Source organism: Cyprinodon tularosa, unplaced genomic scaffold, assembly GCF_016077235.1.
Source record: "Cyprinodon tularosa strain WSP-4 unplaced genomic scaffold, ASM1607723v1 ctg173, whole genome shotgun sequence".
NCBI classification, from domain to species: domain Eukaryota; kingdom Metazoa; phylum Chordata; class Actinopteri; order Cyprinodontiformes; family Cyprinodontidae; genus Cyprinodon; species Cyprinodon tularosa.
Genome location: NW_024038559.1, coordinates 560,531 through 578,941, shown reverse-complemented (window position 1 = coordinate 578,941; position 18,411 = coordinate 560,531). Strand labels below are relative to the sequence as shown.

The 18,411-nt window shown below is 36.3% G+C and overlaps 2 protein-coding genes across 2 annotated transcripts; one reads left to right on the top strand and one right to left on the bottom strand.

Moving 5' to 3' along the window:
• Positions 1–87: 87 nt before the first annotated feature.
• On the bottom strand, positions 88–11,326 carry LOC119781228 (flap endonuclease GEN homolog 1). The gene is made up of 13 exons (XM_038281621.1): positions 10,864–11,326; positions 9,444–9,642; positions 9,172–9,348; positions 8,020–8,130; positions 7,871–7,944; positions 7,692–7,777; positions 7,406–7,556; positions 6,278–6,314; positions 6,116–6,196; positions 5,884–6,014; positions 5,714–5,775; positions 2,773–2,922; positions 88–1,911 (listed from the first exon to the last, which is right to left on the bottom strand). Exons 1-13 carry the CDS (start codon positions 11,022–11,024, stop codon positions 695–697), a joined length of 2,637 nt encoding a protein of 878 aa, XP_038137549.1. The 5' UTR covers positions 11,025–11,326; the 3' UTR covers positions 88–694.
• A 27-nt stretch (positions 11,327–11,353) lies between these two features.
• ppil6 (peptidylprolyl isomerase (cyclophilin)-like 6) lies at positions 11,354–17,438 on the top strand. Its single transcript, XM_038281622.1, has 8 exons — positions 11,354–11,490; positions 11,565–11,660; positions 13,802–13,990; positions 15,490–15,552; positions 15,692–15,839; positions 16,813–16,872; positions 16,951–17,086; positions 17,237–17,438. Exons 1-8 carry the CDS (start codon positions 11,413–11,415, stop codon positions 17,346–17,348), a joined length of 882 nt encoding a protein of 293 aa, XP_038137550.1. The 5' UTR covers positions 11,354–11,412; the 3' UTR covers positions 17,349–17,438.
• Positions 17,439–18,411: the final 973 nt, after the last annotated feature.

The window sequence follows — 18,411 nt, the reverse complement described above, 5'->3', positions numbered from 1 at the left end:
AAAAAGACCAGTGGGAGAAAACAACAATATGAGCACCAATAAAATGTGTAATTTTTCTTAAAATTCAGAAATTCCAGACAACTTCCACTTTTCTTTCACACAAAAAATCAGTAGCTGTTCATCTTTACATTACAGTCATAGTTCCTACACATTTTTAATGATTAATAAGAGATTTTATTTTTCCCACAGATAAGTTTACACAGTTCATGTTCCAATTTTTAAGGAAAGAATAAAACAAGAAGCAAGGAAAGTGTGAAGAAAAGTGGATAAACAAATACACCCTTGGTAGAACAGGGAATAAAGGAGAGAAAAATCCAAATTATTTCCATAGTTCCTTTTCTGTCCTGGCTTGTCAAAAGTTTGATTTTCCCAGACACAACAAGGACCCTTATTCACACATAAAACAAAAATAGTTCAGACTTGGATTAATTTCCTATTCCTTGAAATGAGGTGTGTTACAAGAAGAGTGGAAAGTTTGGACAATGGGAAAAATACCCAAATCAAAATCCAGATGATAAAGGAACCTTTTAAGTTTGCTTTCAGACACCACAGATACATTAAAAATTGAACTGGGTCACAATAATCTAAAAGAAATCAGATCTATAGCATTTTGCTTTTCTAAAAAAACATTTTTAAAGAAAATGGTATTAGAATTAAAGACAAAGAGTTTCAAACAGAGGATGATGAATGACGCTCACTTTAGAAGTTTTAGTCGTATTCTCTCGGCTAGTGGCAGAGGACTATCACTATTATTCACTGAATCATTGATGATAGGTGAAGCTGGATTCTGCAGAATCCTATCATCTCTTACTTTAGCTGTTTGAATGTCCTGACAGCTATTTGTAGCTGATAAATCTGTTTTTTGTTCAGCCTTTCCCCATTGGCTCTGTGGTTTTGTTCCAATTATCTGAAGCTTTTGAGAATTCTTAGCATTAGCATCTGTAAACCGACCAGAGGCCGGTTTCAGAGGAAAGTCTGACAAGAAATTTTTCTTGGTTTTGCTTGTCAGTTTTGTTTTTGCTCGACGTTGAGATCCAGACTGCTGGTTTTCAACATCACTGTCCTCACTGGATGAGCCCCTTCCCATGCACACACTCTTCTTCGAGGAATGTGATACGCCGCTGCTCTGTTTGTCCTTTTGTCCTGGGTCAGAATGGCATCTCTGAGGCAGAGCAGAGGATGACGACGAAGCAGATTTGACAAACTTATATTTCTGACAAGGCTTTTCTTGTCTATTAGATTTCTCTAGTGTCTTAATCTGATCCTCACGCAATGTTTTTTTGTGCTCTTCTGACCTTTGAATGCTTTCTTCTAAGCCACAATGTGTTTTGCATGTGAACGGTTCCTTTTTATTACCTGTGCAGCCATTGCTGCCGTCACTGGAACATCCTCTGTTTGAAATAACCAGCTCATAGTTGTGATGTTTCTTGTCTGCATTCCTCATGAGAATTCGGTCTCTCAGAGGACACTCAGTGTAGCACAGCTCTGGCTTTTTGAGTCCAGCTTGTGTTTCATCACTGTCTGTGCTCTTAGTTTGCTCAGGCTCTGCAGGCTGGCTCGCCTGTGAGGAAGGCGAAGAGGTGAAAGATAAAGCCTCCCAGTCGATATCGCTCAGATGTAAAGCGTCAATAACAGCAGAGACAGAGGGTGATGCGGTGGTCTCTGGTTCAAGATCAGGTAGGGGTTTTCGAACATGTTGGTCGTCTGCTTCTTTGCGCTGCTGCTTACGATTCACTGGAGTGTCCAAAAGGATAACTTCTGTTCCTTCAGAGCGTGAGCTGGAAGGGGGCGGAGTTTGAGGCTCGGAGGATCTGTCCGCTGAGAACGTCTGGAGCGTCATCTGAGCCAAGAGATCTGAGACGCCATCAGAAATATCAGAAGGTTTCTCCTTTTTCCTTCTGGCTTTCTTCTCTACAAAAAAAAAAAAAAAAAAGAGAGAGTGGAAACTTAAACATTTTCTCAGTCTTTCTTCATGAATGTAAAAAAAATCTTGTGGATACTTCTGATTTTAAACCCATTTTGATTAAAATTGGAGTTATGAAACCTGTAGCTCTGGCTCATTGGGCCTTCCAAAAGTGGCTGTGAATAATTCTGGTTAAAATGACAAATAACTAGGCTGTACTTTTATGTATAGAAGCAATAAGAGAAGTTTAACTTTAACAATCCCTCTGTTTTCACAACAACTGCATAGAAACTAAAGCAGAGAAATCTTAACCAACCAGCAAAAACTACTGTCAATATAAGTTTTGAATGTTGTAGAGTTTAAGAACTGACTGTTATAGACACACTATTACAACTGCTACCTATTTTTTAAATCCCTATATGGCTTTTAATGTAACTTCCTTAGATTTGCTCATTCAGGCATTTGTCTTACATGGTCTAAACTCTTAATCTATCTCAATGCAAATATGTGTGCCATTTTTTTAAAACGGTGTTAAATGCAAACAAGTCCTGATTGATGATTACTACTCGGGATGAAAAAAAAACTAAAGTCAGCAAATCCTGTGAAACAGACACTTCACCCCAGCATTATTAAAGCCTCTGGCATGAGGTGGCGGAGCTGCTAAACCTTACATTTTCAGGTGTTAAGGCTACTTTTAGCGACAGCCTTAAAAAAAACACGTTAGCTTTGATCTGTATAACCATGTGGGCACAAACTGGGGAGTCTGGGAAGCTTTTTAATTCAGCACAATGAGTATAAATAAACACCTTATTGGGAAAAACACTGCAAAAACACAGCATGTGGAAGAGTATGAATAACAGTCTCCTTACGTTTAGTTTTGTTCTCTTCAATCAGGGCTTTGCTTCTCAGGTAGTTTTCAACAACCTCTGGGAAAGCCGTGCGGAAAAGAGACTCTTCCTCCACCGTTCTCACCTCATGTTGATCCTCAGTTGGTCGGTCTTCTGGAAACACATAATGCTCTGCACAAACAGGGAACAATAACTAACTTAGCTTAAGACAAGTAAAACTTATTTTTTGTTCTTTATTATATTTCTGTTTGTATTTAAATCAAGAAATATATTTATTTTCCTGTAGAAATGGGCCTCTTTTAAAAACTTGTAGTTATTTTCATAGCAGATGTCTGTTTTAGTTAATTTAAGTCGTTATTTAAAGGCAGAAAAGGAAACGGAAACATCTGTTCAACCATAGATTTAAAGGAATATTACCTTTAAAAAAAGAGGACAGCGTTGTATCAGTGGAACAGATTGCCATTAGTTGTAAAAAGGGCAAAAAATGTCCGATGTTTTAAAGTCATTCTAAAAACTTTTTTTGGGAATAAAAGTTTCTTATTTCTTATTGAGAGTTTATTGTTGTTTTATTGTTTTTACTTTCACTTGTATGATATTTTAGTGTATACTCCTACTTGTAAATGTATAAAACTCTTTATGCATTTACTTTGCTGATGGACCCCAGGAAGACTAGTTGCCACTCTGGTGGGCAACTAATGGAAATCCTATTAATGAATATGTAAATAAAGCAGAACACAATGAACAAAACAAAAAGGCTGGTATTTACAAGGAATGTATATCTGCAAATTAGAGACTAATATAGTATAACTTCTATAAGTCATTTCAACACCAATAGGTAAGGTATACAAGACATCAAATTTCAGTAATACTGGATAAAAAAAATAAAAAAAAAATACTGTAAATGTTAAGACAATAGTAACATTAGCGTAAAGATGGAAAAAAATATATAAGCTGGCATCATTTTATGCTTTTTGCCTCAATTTGACGGGAAAACAAAAATGTTAAAAAGGCAGAGGGAGGTGGAGGCATAAAATATTGTCTCTGTTTACTTTTATTATGTAAAAGTAATCAGAATACTGCAGGAAAATGTTATAAATCTGCCTCACATTTAACTTTCAATGTCAGTCTCTATATTTGATGATGCTACAAATTTATTCTGCCTAACAAAAAACAAAATATGTGAAGTTTTGACTGTTTTTTCAGCTGCTTTCTTTTCTTTCCCTTATACACTATATTGCCAAAAGTATTTGCTCACCCATCCAAATTATTGGAATCAGGTGTTCCAATCACTTCCATGGCCACAGGTGTATAAATTCAAGCACCTAGGCATGCAGACTGTTTTTACAAACATTTGTGAAAGAATGGGTCGCTCTCAGGAACTCAGTGAATTCCAGCGTGGAACTGTGATAGGATGCCACCTGTGCAACAAATCCAGTCGTGAAATTTCCTCGCTCCTAAATATTCCACAGTCAACTGTCAGCTGTATTATAAGAAAATGGAAGTGTTTGGGAACGACAGCAACTCAGCCACGAAGAGGTAGGCCACGTAAACTGACGGAGCGGGGTCAGCGGATGCTGACGCGCATAGTGCGAAGAGGTCGCCAACTTTCTGCAGAGTCAATCACTACAGACCTCCAAACTTCATGTGGCCTTCAGATTAGCTCAAGAACAGTGCGCAGAGAGCTTCATGGAATGGGTTTCCATGGTCGAGCAGCTGCATCCAAGCCATACATCACCAAGTGCAATGCAAAGCGTCGGATGCGGTGGTGTAAAGCACGCCGCCACTGGACTCTAGAGCAGTGGAGACGCGTTCTCTGGAGTGACGAATCGCGCTTCTCCATCTGGCAATCTGATGGACGGGTCTGGGTTTGGCGGTTGCCAGGAGAACGGTACTTGTCTGACTGCATTGTGCCAAGTGTAAAGTTTGGTGGAGGGGGGATTATGGTGTGAGGTTGTTTTTCAGGAGCTGGGCTTGGCCCCTTAGTTCCAGTGAAAGGAACTCTGAATGCTTCAGCATACCAAGACATTTTGGACAATTCCATGCTCCCAACTTTGTGGGAACAGTTTGGAGCTGGCCCCTTCCTCTTCCAACATGACTGTGCACCAGTGCACAAAGCAAGGTCCATAAAGACATGGATGACAGAGTCTGGTGTGGATGAACTTGACTGGCCTGCACAGAGTCCTGACCTCAACCCGATAGAACACCTTTGGGATGAATTAGAGCGGAGACTGAGAGCCAGGCCTTCTCGTCCAACATCAGTGTGCGACCTCACAAATGCGCTTCTGGAAGAATGGTCAAAAATTCCCATAAACACACTCCTAAACCTTGTGGACAGCCTTCCCAGAAGAGTTGAAGCTGTTCTAGCTGCAAAGGGTGGACCGACGTCATATTGAACCCTATGGATTAGGAACGGGATGTCACTTAAGCTCATATGTGAGTCAAGGCAGGTGAGCAAATACTTTTGGCAATATAGTGTATTTCTTTATAAAGTAAACTGAACCTAAACCATATGCAGATTTTCCTGATTTACTCATAGATTTGCACGTTTGTGATATTTTGATCACAGTTTGATCATAGTTAGAATAACAGTTTCTAGATCGATATGAAGGATGAGTTAAACATATACCAAACTCCAGGCTAAGTTTGTTGGATTGAGACTTTCTCAGCTCAGTGATGTCAAAAAGGCTTGTTAGTGACGTCTGCTTTGATATGACCGACTTCCCTTCTGAGGGAGGAAGCCGGTTTGGCACCTAGTGGCTGTTGCGACTGATCTGTCACCTCTGAACCCCACCTCACAGCCAGTCACTAACAGACAACCCGGCGACGAACACCCTGCACCCCAACTTAGTGCCCCGGTCGTGTCACTAAGCTCACAAATCCAGCATTTTCCCCCCTCCTGAGCATATTACCCACTAACACGGAGCACTGCTTATTTAGGAAAGAAAGGAGGATTTTAACAGACCTGGAGTGCTCCAGACGACTTCAAAGCAAGCGACTGCGTTCCTCACCCGTGGTTTCAGTATTCTGATAGAGAAAATCAGAACAGTTATTTATAAAGGATGCCCTGCAAACACTACAAGAAAACATTTTCATCACAAAAACAGTTTTTAAGCCTAAATAAGAAAAGAGTACCGGAGAGGCTTGAGTTGAGAAGGCACATTGTTTCTGAGTTTCCTGTTCATCAGCTCAGTGTAGGTCATCAGGATTAAAACTTTCTCACTGGTGTAGTGTTTTGGCCACTCCATCTTCTCATAAGCAAATTTCTATTAAGGACAAATAACAGCCTTCAAATTCCCCTCACTTAGACTCAGTGGAGAATCTTTAACTGAGCAAAACAGGATAAAAAAAAAAATGAAAATCTTACCTGCATCAGCAGCATATTTGGCTGTCTCCTCTTAAAATGTGCCACAGGTTTATCCTTGGAAACCAGAAACTCATCTATAATCTGGAATTAGAGGAGAGTATCATGTCACCTGATTTTAAATTAGTATCTAAAAGCAGGTTGAAAACTGAATAAAACACAAACCTCTATGAACGGGAACTGCTGACAAGCCATTGTTTTCCTGAAAAAGAATTTAAACATTAAAAAAAATTTTCCCCCCTCATAGTTCACAAAATATCCCCAATTTAAAGAAACAAACTGTTCATTTCCTCATCTGGGAGCTTAAGAAAAAATGAGAAAATGGAAACAGAAGACATACCAAACATTTCAGCTTTATACATTATTTGTAAATATTCAGGCTGGTCTAGATAAAAAAAAAAAAAAATCAAGTATAATTTTGTTTCTTACTTTACACTATCTTTTTCAACTCAGGATTCCATTGGTTCATGTCGATGATTTTCTTAATAGCAAAAAGGGTTTTCTTTACCGAGTCATTAGCAAAACCAGGCACTCGTTTATAAAAAAAATAATAAGAACTAAACAAGCAATGCACAAAAACAGCAAAGCCAACACTGTAAAACAAATGAAGGCATAACTAAAATCAACTAAAAAAGGTTAAAATTAACAGAAAAAAATCAAAGTGCCTAGTTTCTGTAAATGTTTAATGAATCATGATGCTTTCTCATCAGAAAGTCTGAATAAAGTCAAGAGACTTACAGTTTAGAGATGTGTAGAAATAATTGTGAGTTAAAATGGAAGGTACTGCTGGAGAATTTAGCATATTTTGTACAAATGAATTTAATTTATTTCGACTGATTAAGCAGATGTAATACAGCCCTACAATACTACCTGTACCAGCTGGAAAAAAAAAATAACACTGCAGTACATCTGCAGTGATTTTTGTTAATGTCTGACGCTTTTTCTTTTATTTCCAGTTCGCTTTTTGTTTATAGTTCACTCATTCCGAGGTGTAAAGAAAAAAGTTCGCTCTGCTGTGAGGAGTTGATTTATGCTGTAATATAAGCAAAGTTTTTTTAGAGTCTAACTTTTTGTTCAAACATATATTCTGTTGCCAGCCATATAGATTTTAAAGACATAGATTTCACTCTGCTTTGGGGAAATGTATGAATAAAGTGATTGAGCATATTTGGCTGAATTCCATGCATCTTTTATCTGCTGTATGTAAATGTCTCTTTGACTCCACCACTGCATTCACTTTTTTTTCTTTTTTTAATCTATTGATCATGATCGTATGTTTAACAGAATACATACTTCCTGATGTTTGCTTCCAGAGACGAGGCCTGGCGGCTCTGTTCGTAACAGTGCCAGTCGCACGGACACACATAATCGAAGTCCTGAGGCTGGCAGAAGCGTTGGCTGTCGCAGAGCACACAGCCGCCACGCTCGTGTGCCTTGGCTGAGCCTGAAAGCCAAAGATAAGCCCATCAGCCATCTCCTGCATCCCGAAATTTCAGGTTCTTACATTTCAGCACGCTGGATTAAATAGCATTAAACTGGCAGAGTGTGAAACGAATCTCTACAAATTCGGTGGGCTCACCAGGATGTCGACATATGTTGCAGTGAGAAACCTTCTTTACAACTGCATCAGGAACGTCTGTACTCTCTTGCTTCCACTGTTTGAACCTTAAGTGACCAAAGAAAAATGTAATCAGCAACAGTAGTTCAAGCAGCGCATATTTTAGCAATGAAATGAGTGTTTAAACGAGCACTTTCCACCTCTGCAGAAGTGACTGTCCTCCAAGAGTCTGTATAAGCCTCATGGCCTGCTCTCTGCCAACACCGGGTATACCCTAAGGGAACCATAGAAATGTACAGTTAACAGATAGATATAGTAAAAATTCAGAAATAAAGTAAGTCTTCACTACCTTTGGGATGTAATCACATCCTAGTAGAACGGCCAATCCAACAAGATTCTCTCTCGACAGGTTCAGCTCAGTTTGCACTCGAGATGCTTGGTAACAATCTACCTGAGGGTCCTGGTGACAAAAACAAACGTCCCAATTAGACAGATGTGTTGTTTTTAGGTTAGGATTAGGGGAGTAAATTAAAATTTTTAAGGCTATGGTATTAATTAACAATATAGGTCCATACATTCAGGTCTGGACTATTCAAAGTGGCAATTTACAGGCTCCGGATTGTAATTCAGGAGAGATACAAATAAGATTAAGTATTTTTGGAGATATAGACCTTTTTATTTATAATCTTTCAATAAGAAGTGATAGGTAAAATACAAAATAGTTTTTTTTTTTTAAATAATCACACTTTCTTCATTTTTGTTCTTTTCACAGTGAGGACCTCATCTATCCAGTGATTTTCACCAAAAAAAATAACTTAACTGCCCCCAAACCTGCTCTTAATAATTTCTTTAAAACTTGTAAAGGAGTTGCCCAAATACTTTTTTTTCTTTTTTTTTGATGAGAAAATAATTGCAGGAAGTATAATTGCCCTGCGACTCTAAAGTTGTGAGTTTGATTCCAGTCTACCCTGGGTGAGGCACATAACCCAATGTTTCCTGCGTATAAATGAGCGAGGTTTATTTTTAGAAAGAAACTGACTCCATACATATAAATATATTCTACGGAAAGCAATCAACTCCAAAATTATTTCCAAACTTGATGCCTTTCTTTTATCAAGGCAAAAATGCCCCTTTAAATGTTAGATCTGCAGAAACCTTCTCAACAAGCTCTAATTTATCAATTTAATCACATAGTTGCACATAGTTTTAGGTTCTGCAGGTAGAAAAATATTCACAACATATTCTGCTTAGTTTATTTTTTGGCGTCATTTTGTCTCAGCAAATGTTGCTCAGGTGAGAAATGCTTTGAAAACCTCTGCTTACGTTGATACCATCTCCAAATAAACGGGTTAAAAAGGAGTTTAATCAGAACAATAATCTTGCTTTTTAACTCCATTGTTACAGATTCATATTTTCTTGTGCATTTCTAATTTCAGCTCTGTCTCATTAAATTCCAACCCTATTATGTTCTAAGGTTTTATCCTAACCTGCATTGACATACTTTACTGTTCATATTGAAGTTCCTGTAAACTGTCCGAGCCCCATACAGGAAAGCATCTCCATCGTTTGTGATGCAGCCATCAACCAGCCCCGCTGAGTCCAGGTAAGCACACATGGCCTCTGCTTCCCCGGCAGCCGTCACCCAGGGCACACCCAGGTAGTCCAGCATCTCAGCACACTACAGGACACAAAGAGAATGATGAAGAGTTGGGACAGGTTTTTATTTTTTATTTTTATTTTACATCCAGTGGTAAAAAAAAGAGCAGAACTAACCTCTCGGAGTACAGCGTTAAAGCGCCCTCTGCTGGTACTTGGGGCTGACTTTGAGACCTGTCCTTTTCTGGAAGCTCCAAATCTCATTTCTGTCCTTTTACTCATGGTTTCTGATTTAAGTTTAGGAGCTTGGCCTTCCATGACAAAAACGAGCTTCACCCCCATCAGTGTGAGCGAAGATACTCTGAAAAATAAATTCCTGCCCATAGAAAGCATTGTGTTGGTTTTAACACTTACAACCCAGACATTTCTGTTAAATAAATCAAACTTATCAAATATATTTCAGTATCTGGATTTTTTTGTTTTTACTTTTTTTGTTTAGGTTTAATAAGGATAAAATGCTGTTTCCCCAAAAAAAGCATCTCTATTTATATATTTAAATAATAGAAAATTATATTTAAATAATAGAAAATTATTCTTATACATTTTTATGAATGTAAATATGGTAGATATATTACTTTAGCAGAAATATTAATAATTGTTGCTTTTCTATTTGTATTAAAAGTAATAGGACTATGTGACAGACTTAAATTTTAAGCTTGTGTAAATACCTTGATTAAAGAGCTGTTTTTACTTAAAGTTATCATACTTTGGTAATTTCAGTGACCCAAGTCTAGGTTAAATTAAAGGCAGTGGGATTATTGTCTGAACTCACTGTATTATTTAAGCATATTATGCAAGAAGAATATGACATTTAATTTTTTATTTTTACAAATGTTAAACAGGTGGTGAAAGTATTCAAGATTGGGTCATGGATCAAACTGACCAAGATGGGAAAAGACAAGCCTCTACATCTAATACTGTGAAATCGTGAAGATCCAAGGATGTGTTTCTCATTGGAAATATGTGGTCCGCCCAACAACTTAAATTCTTCCCTGTTTTTTGTGCAAACCTCCAAAAAAGGCAGGCACCTGCTATATATACACATATATATTAGGGAACACAAGACACATTTGTTTCCATGCTGCAGTTTATGTAAATATGCTGCCCTCTAGAGGTCAGCTGCGGTACATGTGTAAATGTGTTCAGATGGATATTTTCTTTCCCCTTTCATTCTGGAAGTTAAAATAAACACTCCGTGTATACAAAATGACAATAAAGATATCTAAGTCTGTCCCAATATGAAACCATTAGATCTTGTTTTGGGGCCATTACCCCCAAACTGGCACACTTACATGTGAAGTTGACCTATTTGTAAATCAAATATTGCAAAATCAACATCCTATTTTTTCAGATTCTCCCTTCCGTTTTTTCAGTGGGTCTGGGTTATTTTGTACCTTTTTTTTTTTTTGGAAGCCTTTCATCATCACACCTGAGCAAATATGTCAAACAAGTTATGGTGGATTGAATGTAAATGTTTGAATGTAAATGTGTGTTTTTATTTTTTAATGAACCATGCAGGATATATCTTGTATCTTACCTCAGATGGGGCTTAGTAACTCTGCCCATCATGGCCTGGACATGCTGAGCTTCACAGACCCATAAACTCAGGTCCACTGCCAGAGTCTTTCCGCTAAGACTGTACAAAGGCACCGACTCACGAACTGGCTCAACGATGGACCACAGATCGTGAACACCCATGATTTGATAAATCAAACAAAATTCAATTTCAGAAAATGAACGGAATTAAACACACCGGAAAAAAACACAGAGGCGGAACAAGACAAAAGTTTTCAAATCCTGGCGCCGTTGGTCTGCGTCACAATTCTCTTCCTTTCTTCTCTAACGATTGTCTTCGGGGATTATGTAAATTATTGGTAATATCTAAACTAACAAAAAAGTTCATTAATAGTCCGTTTTTGATATACGTTCGTTATTTTAGATCGACCAAAGTATGAAAGTAGGGAAGACTATCACAAAATAGACCGAAGCCTACTTTCAAACAAGACGACGTCATCGCTGTGCGACTTCACTTCCCTGTTGCTATGGTTACTCAGCGTTTGCTTATGTGCTGCTGATAATTTCCACAATGGGCTCCAAAATTCTATTAGAAATCGTTGGTCTGATTAAAGATCCGTCTTTCCATGTTGCCAAACATTTAGCCGAGGTAAAATAATGTAAACAGTATTTCCCACCTTTTGATGAAATTATATATTCAAGGCTTCACTTCTCTCATTGCAGGGACTCAGGGATCGCTTTCCTGATGAATTTCTGGATCCTAAAGTTGTGCCACTTCTTGAATTTGACTGGCACACATATCTATGCAACAAGAAGCAAGTAGGTGTTCTAATTCAGGAAATTATTAAAAAAACAAAACTGTAATCATCAGAGGTGTTTAAAAATATGTTTGAGTATCAACTTAAGGTTTTACTCCTGTAAAAGTGTAAAAGTACCCTTTTTAAAAATACCTAAAGTATAAAAGTAAAAGCAATGCAGGAAAAAATGTTAAGAAGCTTTAAATCTCATACTTGTTACTGCACTACTCTATTAAAGGAAAATGTTTCTACAAATCTGGATAAAAATGTCCTTATAATAGATGTTCTTAGTTTTACAATTAATAGGAACAGTGTCAAATTTAACTTTGCATCATCTTGAAAAATTATTTATTTTGGTAAGTGGCCATCAACAGGTTAGTGTCAACCACAAAGAAATTAATTGTCTGGATGAAAAAAATTGTTTTGATGTCTTTTTGAAAAAAATACAAACAGGCCATTACAAAATAAATGAAATAAAGCTAACAAGTCTATTTGCAAAAAGTAAGGAGTAGAATCTAGAGATAATTGCAAAAACATTTAAGGATTAGAAATAAAAAGTTGTCTAAAAAACAACTACTCTGGTAAAGTATAGATAGCCAACACTTCTACTTAAGTAAGGTAATTAAGTATTTGTACTTTGTTATTTGTCACCTCTGGTAATCATACCCCTTGATTTTATTTTTTTACACATTACCATATTAACAGTGACAAACTTCAATGTTTTATAATGGGAATTTCAGGGTTTGCTAACTGGAAAAATTAGATAAAAATAAGATAAAATTTGAAAATTAGATACTTCTTGGCCATGCATTGTCTTTCATCTGTCTTTCCATTTCTCTTTGTGTGATTTAATTTTTAGATCTTTTAAATCAAACCCAAATTAAATTAGACCCCTAATTTAGTTTTTTAATTTAAGGATAGTTCCTTTTTTAAGGGACCATAGGCAACCCAAATTTTATCTGATAGTTTTGAACCAAAACTAAATCAATTAGGTTTTGCAAGGTTTTTACCTTTAAAAACCTAATTTGAAAAGTAAGCCATGTAATCATAAATTTAATTTCAGTTTAAATACTGTGAATCCATTAAGGCCTCAGAGGTTTGCAAGGGATTATTGAGCAATCGGCCTTATGTAGACAGAGACAAACCAGGCATATCTGGGAAAAATAGAGGAAAGGTTTAAGCAGGATGACATTATAAATCAGTATCCTAAATTTTTGAGATTTCGCAGAGCACTGTTAAATCCATTACCCCAAACCTAAAAGATATTTGGCAAGACTGCAAACCTACGCAAAGCCATGGGAATACCTCTATCTTTAGGAGCCAAAGGAAAGCTGGTCAGAGTTCACTGTTAGATAGATGGAGGTAAATTCAATCTAACCCTGGAAGACATCCTGCTACAGGTTTGAATATCAAATGATTCATTTTCCAGAAAGATAACAGCCCTAAAACCCCAACAAGATCTGCAATGCAATGGTTTAGATCAAAGAATATTTTGTCTCAATATGACCCAGTCACAGTCCAGGCATAAACACATTCAAATATATAGTAAGTTGAAAACAAAAAGGAGATTTAAAGATACTTATCTTTTGTCAGACTGAACTTGAACTATTTCAGTAAGAAGAATTGACAAAAATATCTTTCTCTAAATGATCACGATTGCAGAACGGTATAAATAGTTTTGCATAGACTAATTATGACAAAATGTTTCAAATTAAGCTTAAAGTGTAGGGATATTAGGTAAATCATTTTATTCTTATTTAATTTTACAAGTAATACCATAGATACAGAGACCCTTAGTCTTTTTATCTGAGTAATACCATAGAACTAAAGAATAAAAAAATCAACATCAAATGTTCCAATGAAATAAATGTTACACAAAAAGCAACTAATCAGATATGAAAAGCTAAACCGGTGCAATGACAAAACAAATAAAACATTTCAAACACTTTTTAGAATTAAAAAAGACTATAGTGTACATTTTGCTGTGATTACCTGAGATGAGCAATAATAATATTGTTATAAATAAAACCTCTGAGTGTGCACAAAGCTGAGGGCTGTAATGCTGCACTCCCACACAGATATTATCTCTCTGTATTTCGACGCCATTGTTATTCTAAAATGCTGATTCACAACACGACTATTGTTGTGAACTTGTGATTTCAGGAGCTGCGGGGTGAAATGTGGCAGTACTCCAGCAACATGATATGCTTCCTTAACGGCATTCTCCTCGGTAATGAGAAGCAACTCGCCATCTGGGCTGAGAATCAGTGGAATTTCTCTATCACTCATCCAGAGGATTTCTATATGGCTTTAACTGAGGAGCACTATGCCAAACACCTCCAGAAGACTGGAGTAAGCTCACACCACAGTAACAAAAAGTACAGAAAAACATATTAGAATGATGGCAAATAGGCATCCAGTTGGATTTTAATTATTCTAATTGTCTGTGTCCTTTGTGAAGCAGGTGATCTGATTTATTGCAACTTCAAACTGTGTCCCCTTGCTAGGATGTTCTTAAGCTGTATCAGAATAAAAATATATACTAAACAGGTCATAAGAAGGAGAAGATGAACAATAGTGAAACATCATAAAGATTTCAAGTGTGATTTTGTGCCCAGTCACTCCCACTTCAGTAATATTAGTTAGCAAGAAGCCAGTTTTAGAAAATTACGGTTCTCAACTTCTTGTTGTTTGGGACTCTAATAGTAACTCTTCTAAAGCTTGTTTTCATCTTTTGTTCAATGTTTTCAAGCATTGTTCAGATGTAATTTGGGTTTTATATGAGAACAATGAAAATGCTCATTATACATGTGAGCTTTGAGTGCTTGAATCTGCTTTGTGTTACTTGCATTGTTGTTTGTTTTATCCATCTCTTGAAAATTGTATACATTATCTCAGTGAGTCTTTTCCTAATTGAAGAAAGGCAACAAAAAGAAGTCATATTATGGAATTAGTATTTAAAATTATAAACAGCATTCAAACCTATTTACGTATCCATTATTCTATCCACAACCATTGAAACAATAGCTTATGAATACATTTTTTTTCTACATTTTTAGCACTATTTTGTGTCTTATTTTGAAAACAAACAACATCATGTAACTATGATGTGCAGCCTTACCTGGATTTTTAGTGCTGTGGATGGTGTTTTAAGAAACCATCACTCAGGACTACTGTAGCTCATCTTGTGGTACTTCAGCTTTCTCATGTGCTCTGTTTATTTTGTCTTATTCATCAATCTGTACAAATGCTTGCGAGTTTAGTTTGAAGTGACACAAGGAACGTAATGCAACAGCTGCTAAACCTACTGATAAGATAAGAAGCTTTGAAGCAGTGATTGAAGGTTTTTTAATGATTGCCTCATTTGATGTTTTGATAAAAGGATTGTTGATAGCATAAGCATGTTTATTTTTGGCTCAGAATGGAATCTGGTTAGCTCCTTCAGGTGAAGTAATGCTTTAAATTATTGGTAATGTGTCTATGGATGGATGGACGGATGAGTGCGTCTGTTATGCAGTTCTGAAAAAATGCAAGTATTCAATGTTCATGGTGATGATCATGTCTTTATCTAATATTCATTGCCGCAATTAGTGCAAATTCCTAATAGTTTATGTATCTACAGAACTTTAATGTGAGTTGGTGATTTCAGACAATGATGAATAATGATGAATAACAAAAATACCGCTCAGAAGAGGCAAAAATACCACAAAAAAGATCTAACCAAGATTTTTAGGGCAAATTTTGTTTTTACCAAGTGTTTTTTTTTTTTAACTAATTGGATTTTGATTAAGTTGATTAAGAATTAAAACAGTCTTTTTTTTTTATATTCCAACTTTCATCCTTTTTTTTAGCATAGGTTTGTTTTCATGGACGTCCAGATAGCAGATGAAGCAGTTGGGCGGTTATATTTTGAGGTGAGACCTTTTGGGTCAATTGTATGCTGTTACTTTCTAATATAAGGCTTATAAAAAGACTTTACTGAACAATAAATTTGTAATATATGATAAAACAAATTATTAATGTAGATCAGCATGTCTTCTTTTCTCTCCTCAGCTGTTCTCAGATGTGTGTCCAAAGACATCAAAGAACTTTGAGGCCCTGTGTACAGGAGAGCATGGATTATCACAGAGTGACTTCCCACTCCACTACAAGGACTCTCAGTTTCATCGCATTGTGCCTTACGGCTGGGTGCAAGGTGGAGGTGCTGTAAGAGGCTACTGGGTCACCTATTACTTTTCAAGAGCTTCATAAATATTCAGAATCTATATATCAAGATTATATATGTGGAAAACCGTAACAGGAAGTAGCAGGAAATTTGCTAATACTGATTTAAATGTCTTTGCACTTAATACATAATGAGTCAAAGAAATGGATTAGTGTTTATGATTTTAACATGGGTGTTTCATGATTACATTTTAACATTTTGGGGACTATTAAATCAGGCCAAATAAATGGTGCACTAGTCCAAACACATGGCTTATGTATCCTTATAAATTACACAGAATGTTCAATATAGACTCAACATCCTGAATGTGGGACATCATGAGTGTGAGAATTAACTGTGTGGGAATTAGAATTAAAATCTGTTTGCCCTCACAACAGGAACCTAGTAAAGATGCAATTTTCTTTAAGCAATTTCCTGGCCTATACACACAAACTCGGATCTACTTTACATAATCTAAATTCTCTCTCTCCATTTTGAAAATGGGTGGAGAGGAATGGGCTTGGGTGCCAGTGTATATTTATTGCCCAGGGTAACAGAAAAACACTATGCGTTGTATTTTTGCAATCCTTCAGCCAAGTGGAGTCAAGTGATTTCTTGATTCTACTGGTCAGGCAGGAATTTGATGATTAAATGAGTGGGGAATTCAATTTTCAAAATAGCTCCAGCTATTTTGCATAGCCTCCCTCCCACTGATTAATTAAAAAATATATATTTTTAAAAGTACCTTTTGTATTTCCTTGTGTCATCTATTCTAGGATTTGTTTGATGATCTGAAACCTTAATATGTGACAAAAAAAAAAATTAGCAAAAAAGGGGAAGAGCTCTTAAAAGGAGGGCATATAATTCTTTTCCATCAGATTATTAGACTAAAATATATTTGAAGTTACTGTTTTTTATGGTCACGTGCTTTGTCTACCTGCACAGTCATTTTCCATTTCACCCTCTGCAGATATTTCTCCTGGGAGTAAAGGTAATGGGGGTGAGTCAATCTATGGAGCCAGTTTTGAAGGTACAAACAGAAATTACTTAAATCACAGACTTTATTTTACTCTTATCTGACTCAACATGTGACCATCTTGACTTTTAGATGAAAGTTTTGCTGTTTCCCACTCTAAGAGAGGCATTTTGGGAATGGCCAACAATGGTCCCCACAGCAATGGATCCCAGTTCTACATCACCTTGCAACCGACGTCCTGGATGGACAAAACCTATGTAGCCTTTGGGTTTGTTTAACTACTATTTTTAAGAGAATTCAATTGATCAACTATATATATATATATATATATATATATATATATATATATATATATATATATATATATATATATACACACACATAAACTCCAATCATACTGTTTTTTTTCTATTTCTAGTCAAGTTGTCGAAGGTGTAAACGTCCTGAAGAGACTAGAAGAGGCTCCAACTTGCAATGAGAGACCCAAATATGAGTGTAAAGTGGCAGCTTGTGGAGTGCTACCACTGTAACTCCAGAAGCTTTTCTCTGGTGTTTCTGGTGCTGCAGATACATAAACTAAGTTTTTTTTTCCTTCTCAGTGAGCAAGTATATCAATAAAAAGAAAAGGTTAAAGAAATTATATTTCAAAGTTTCTTCAATGGTGGCTAATTCAATCTGAACAACAGGCAAAACAACAAACAATTCTTGTTCATTTTCAGATATACATGCTGGATTTACATATAAATGTGTACTCTAAGCAGGAGTTACCAAAGTATGGGTCGGGACCCTACAAGACGTCGCAAGAAACCAAGTCGTGATGTGACGCCTGAGGTTTATCCAGGTCCAAAATATATGATAAAATACATAAATGTGAACATCATATTAAATAATGTACTTTGAAATAGATAAAGTATTTATTTATTTTGTTTAATGCACATTGCAAATATTAAATATACTGCTAAATTCTAAAATGCACAATAATATTCCATTAAATAAATAAAAATATATCTAAAATGGCTAGACTGATTAAATAAATGTTATTCATAGACACATGAGTCAAATATGAAATATACACCTCAACAGTAAAATTGAATGTTCCATTAAATAATGAAATATACATTTAAAATTAGGAATGAAATCAATAAATGTTAGTTTATAGAAGTACTTCACTTTTTAGGAAACACAAAGCCAGACAGACGAGCTACAAGCCAGCTCTTATGTCAGAGGATGAAGAGAACACATCCAGCCAGTCACAGTCAGAGAAACAGGACTACTCTGAAAAACAGGCCGATCTCGCAAATCTTGAACATCTATAAACAAAGGTGTTGATGGCAGCAGCACAGCTGATATTTCTCTCCAGGAAATTAAACAGCAAAACAGAAAAAGACCAGATGAAACTACTCTGAGAAAAAGCAGAGAGAACATAGTGCTAGAGATTGACAAACAAATTCAGCAGAGTGGAAGAATAGAGATAGGATGGAGCAGAATGACGAAAAAGAGGTCCCTATGTCCTCCAGCAGTCTAAGCCTATAGCAGCATAATATAGAGATAGCTCAGGATAACCTGAACCACTCTAACATAAATCACAATAAT

Coding starts and splice junctions, on each gene's coding strand:
- LOC119781228 (XM_038281621.1), bottom strand. CDS start 11,024: ATGGGTGTTCACGATCTGTGGTCCATCGTTGAGCCAGTTCGTGAGTCG. Junction 7,557..7,691: donor CAACATATGTCGACATCCTG/GTGAGCCCACCG, acceptor TTTGGCTTTCAG/GCTCAGCCAAGGCACACGAG. Junction 1,912..2,772: donor TGAAGAGAACAAAACTAAAC/GTAAGGAGACTG, acceptor TTTTTTTTGTAG/AGAAGAAAGCCAGAAGGAAA.
- ppil6 (XM_038281622.1), top strand. CDS start 11,413: ATGGGCTCCAAAATTCTATTAGAAATCGTTGGTCTGATTAAAGATCCG. Junction 15,553..15,691: donor TTGGGCGGTTATATTTTGAG/GTGAGACCTTTT, acceptor TTCTCTCCTCAG/CTGTTCTCAGATGTGTGTCC. Junction 16,873..16,950: donor CTATGGAGCCAGTTTTGAAG/GTACAAACAGAA, acceptor CTTGACTTTTAG/ATGAAAGTTTTGCTGTTTCC.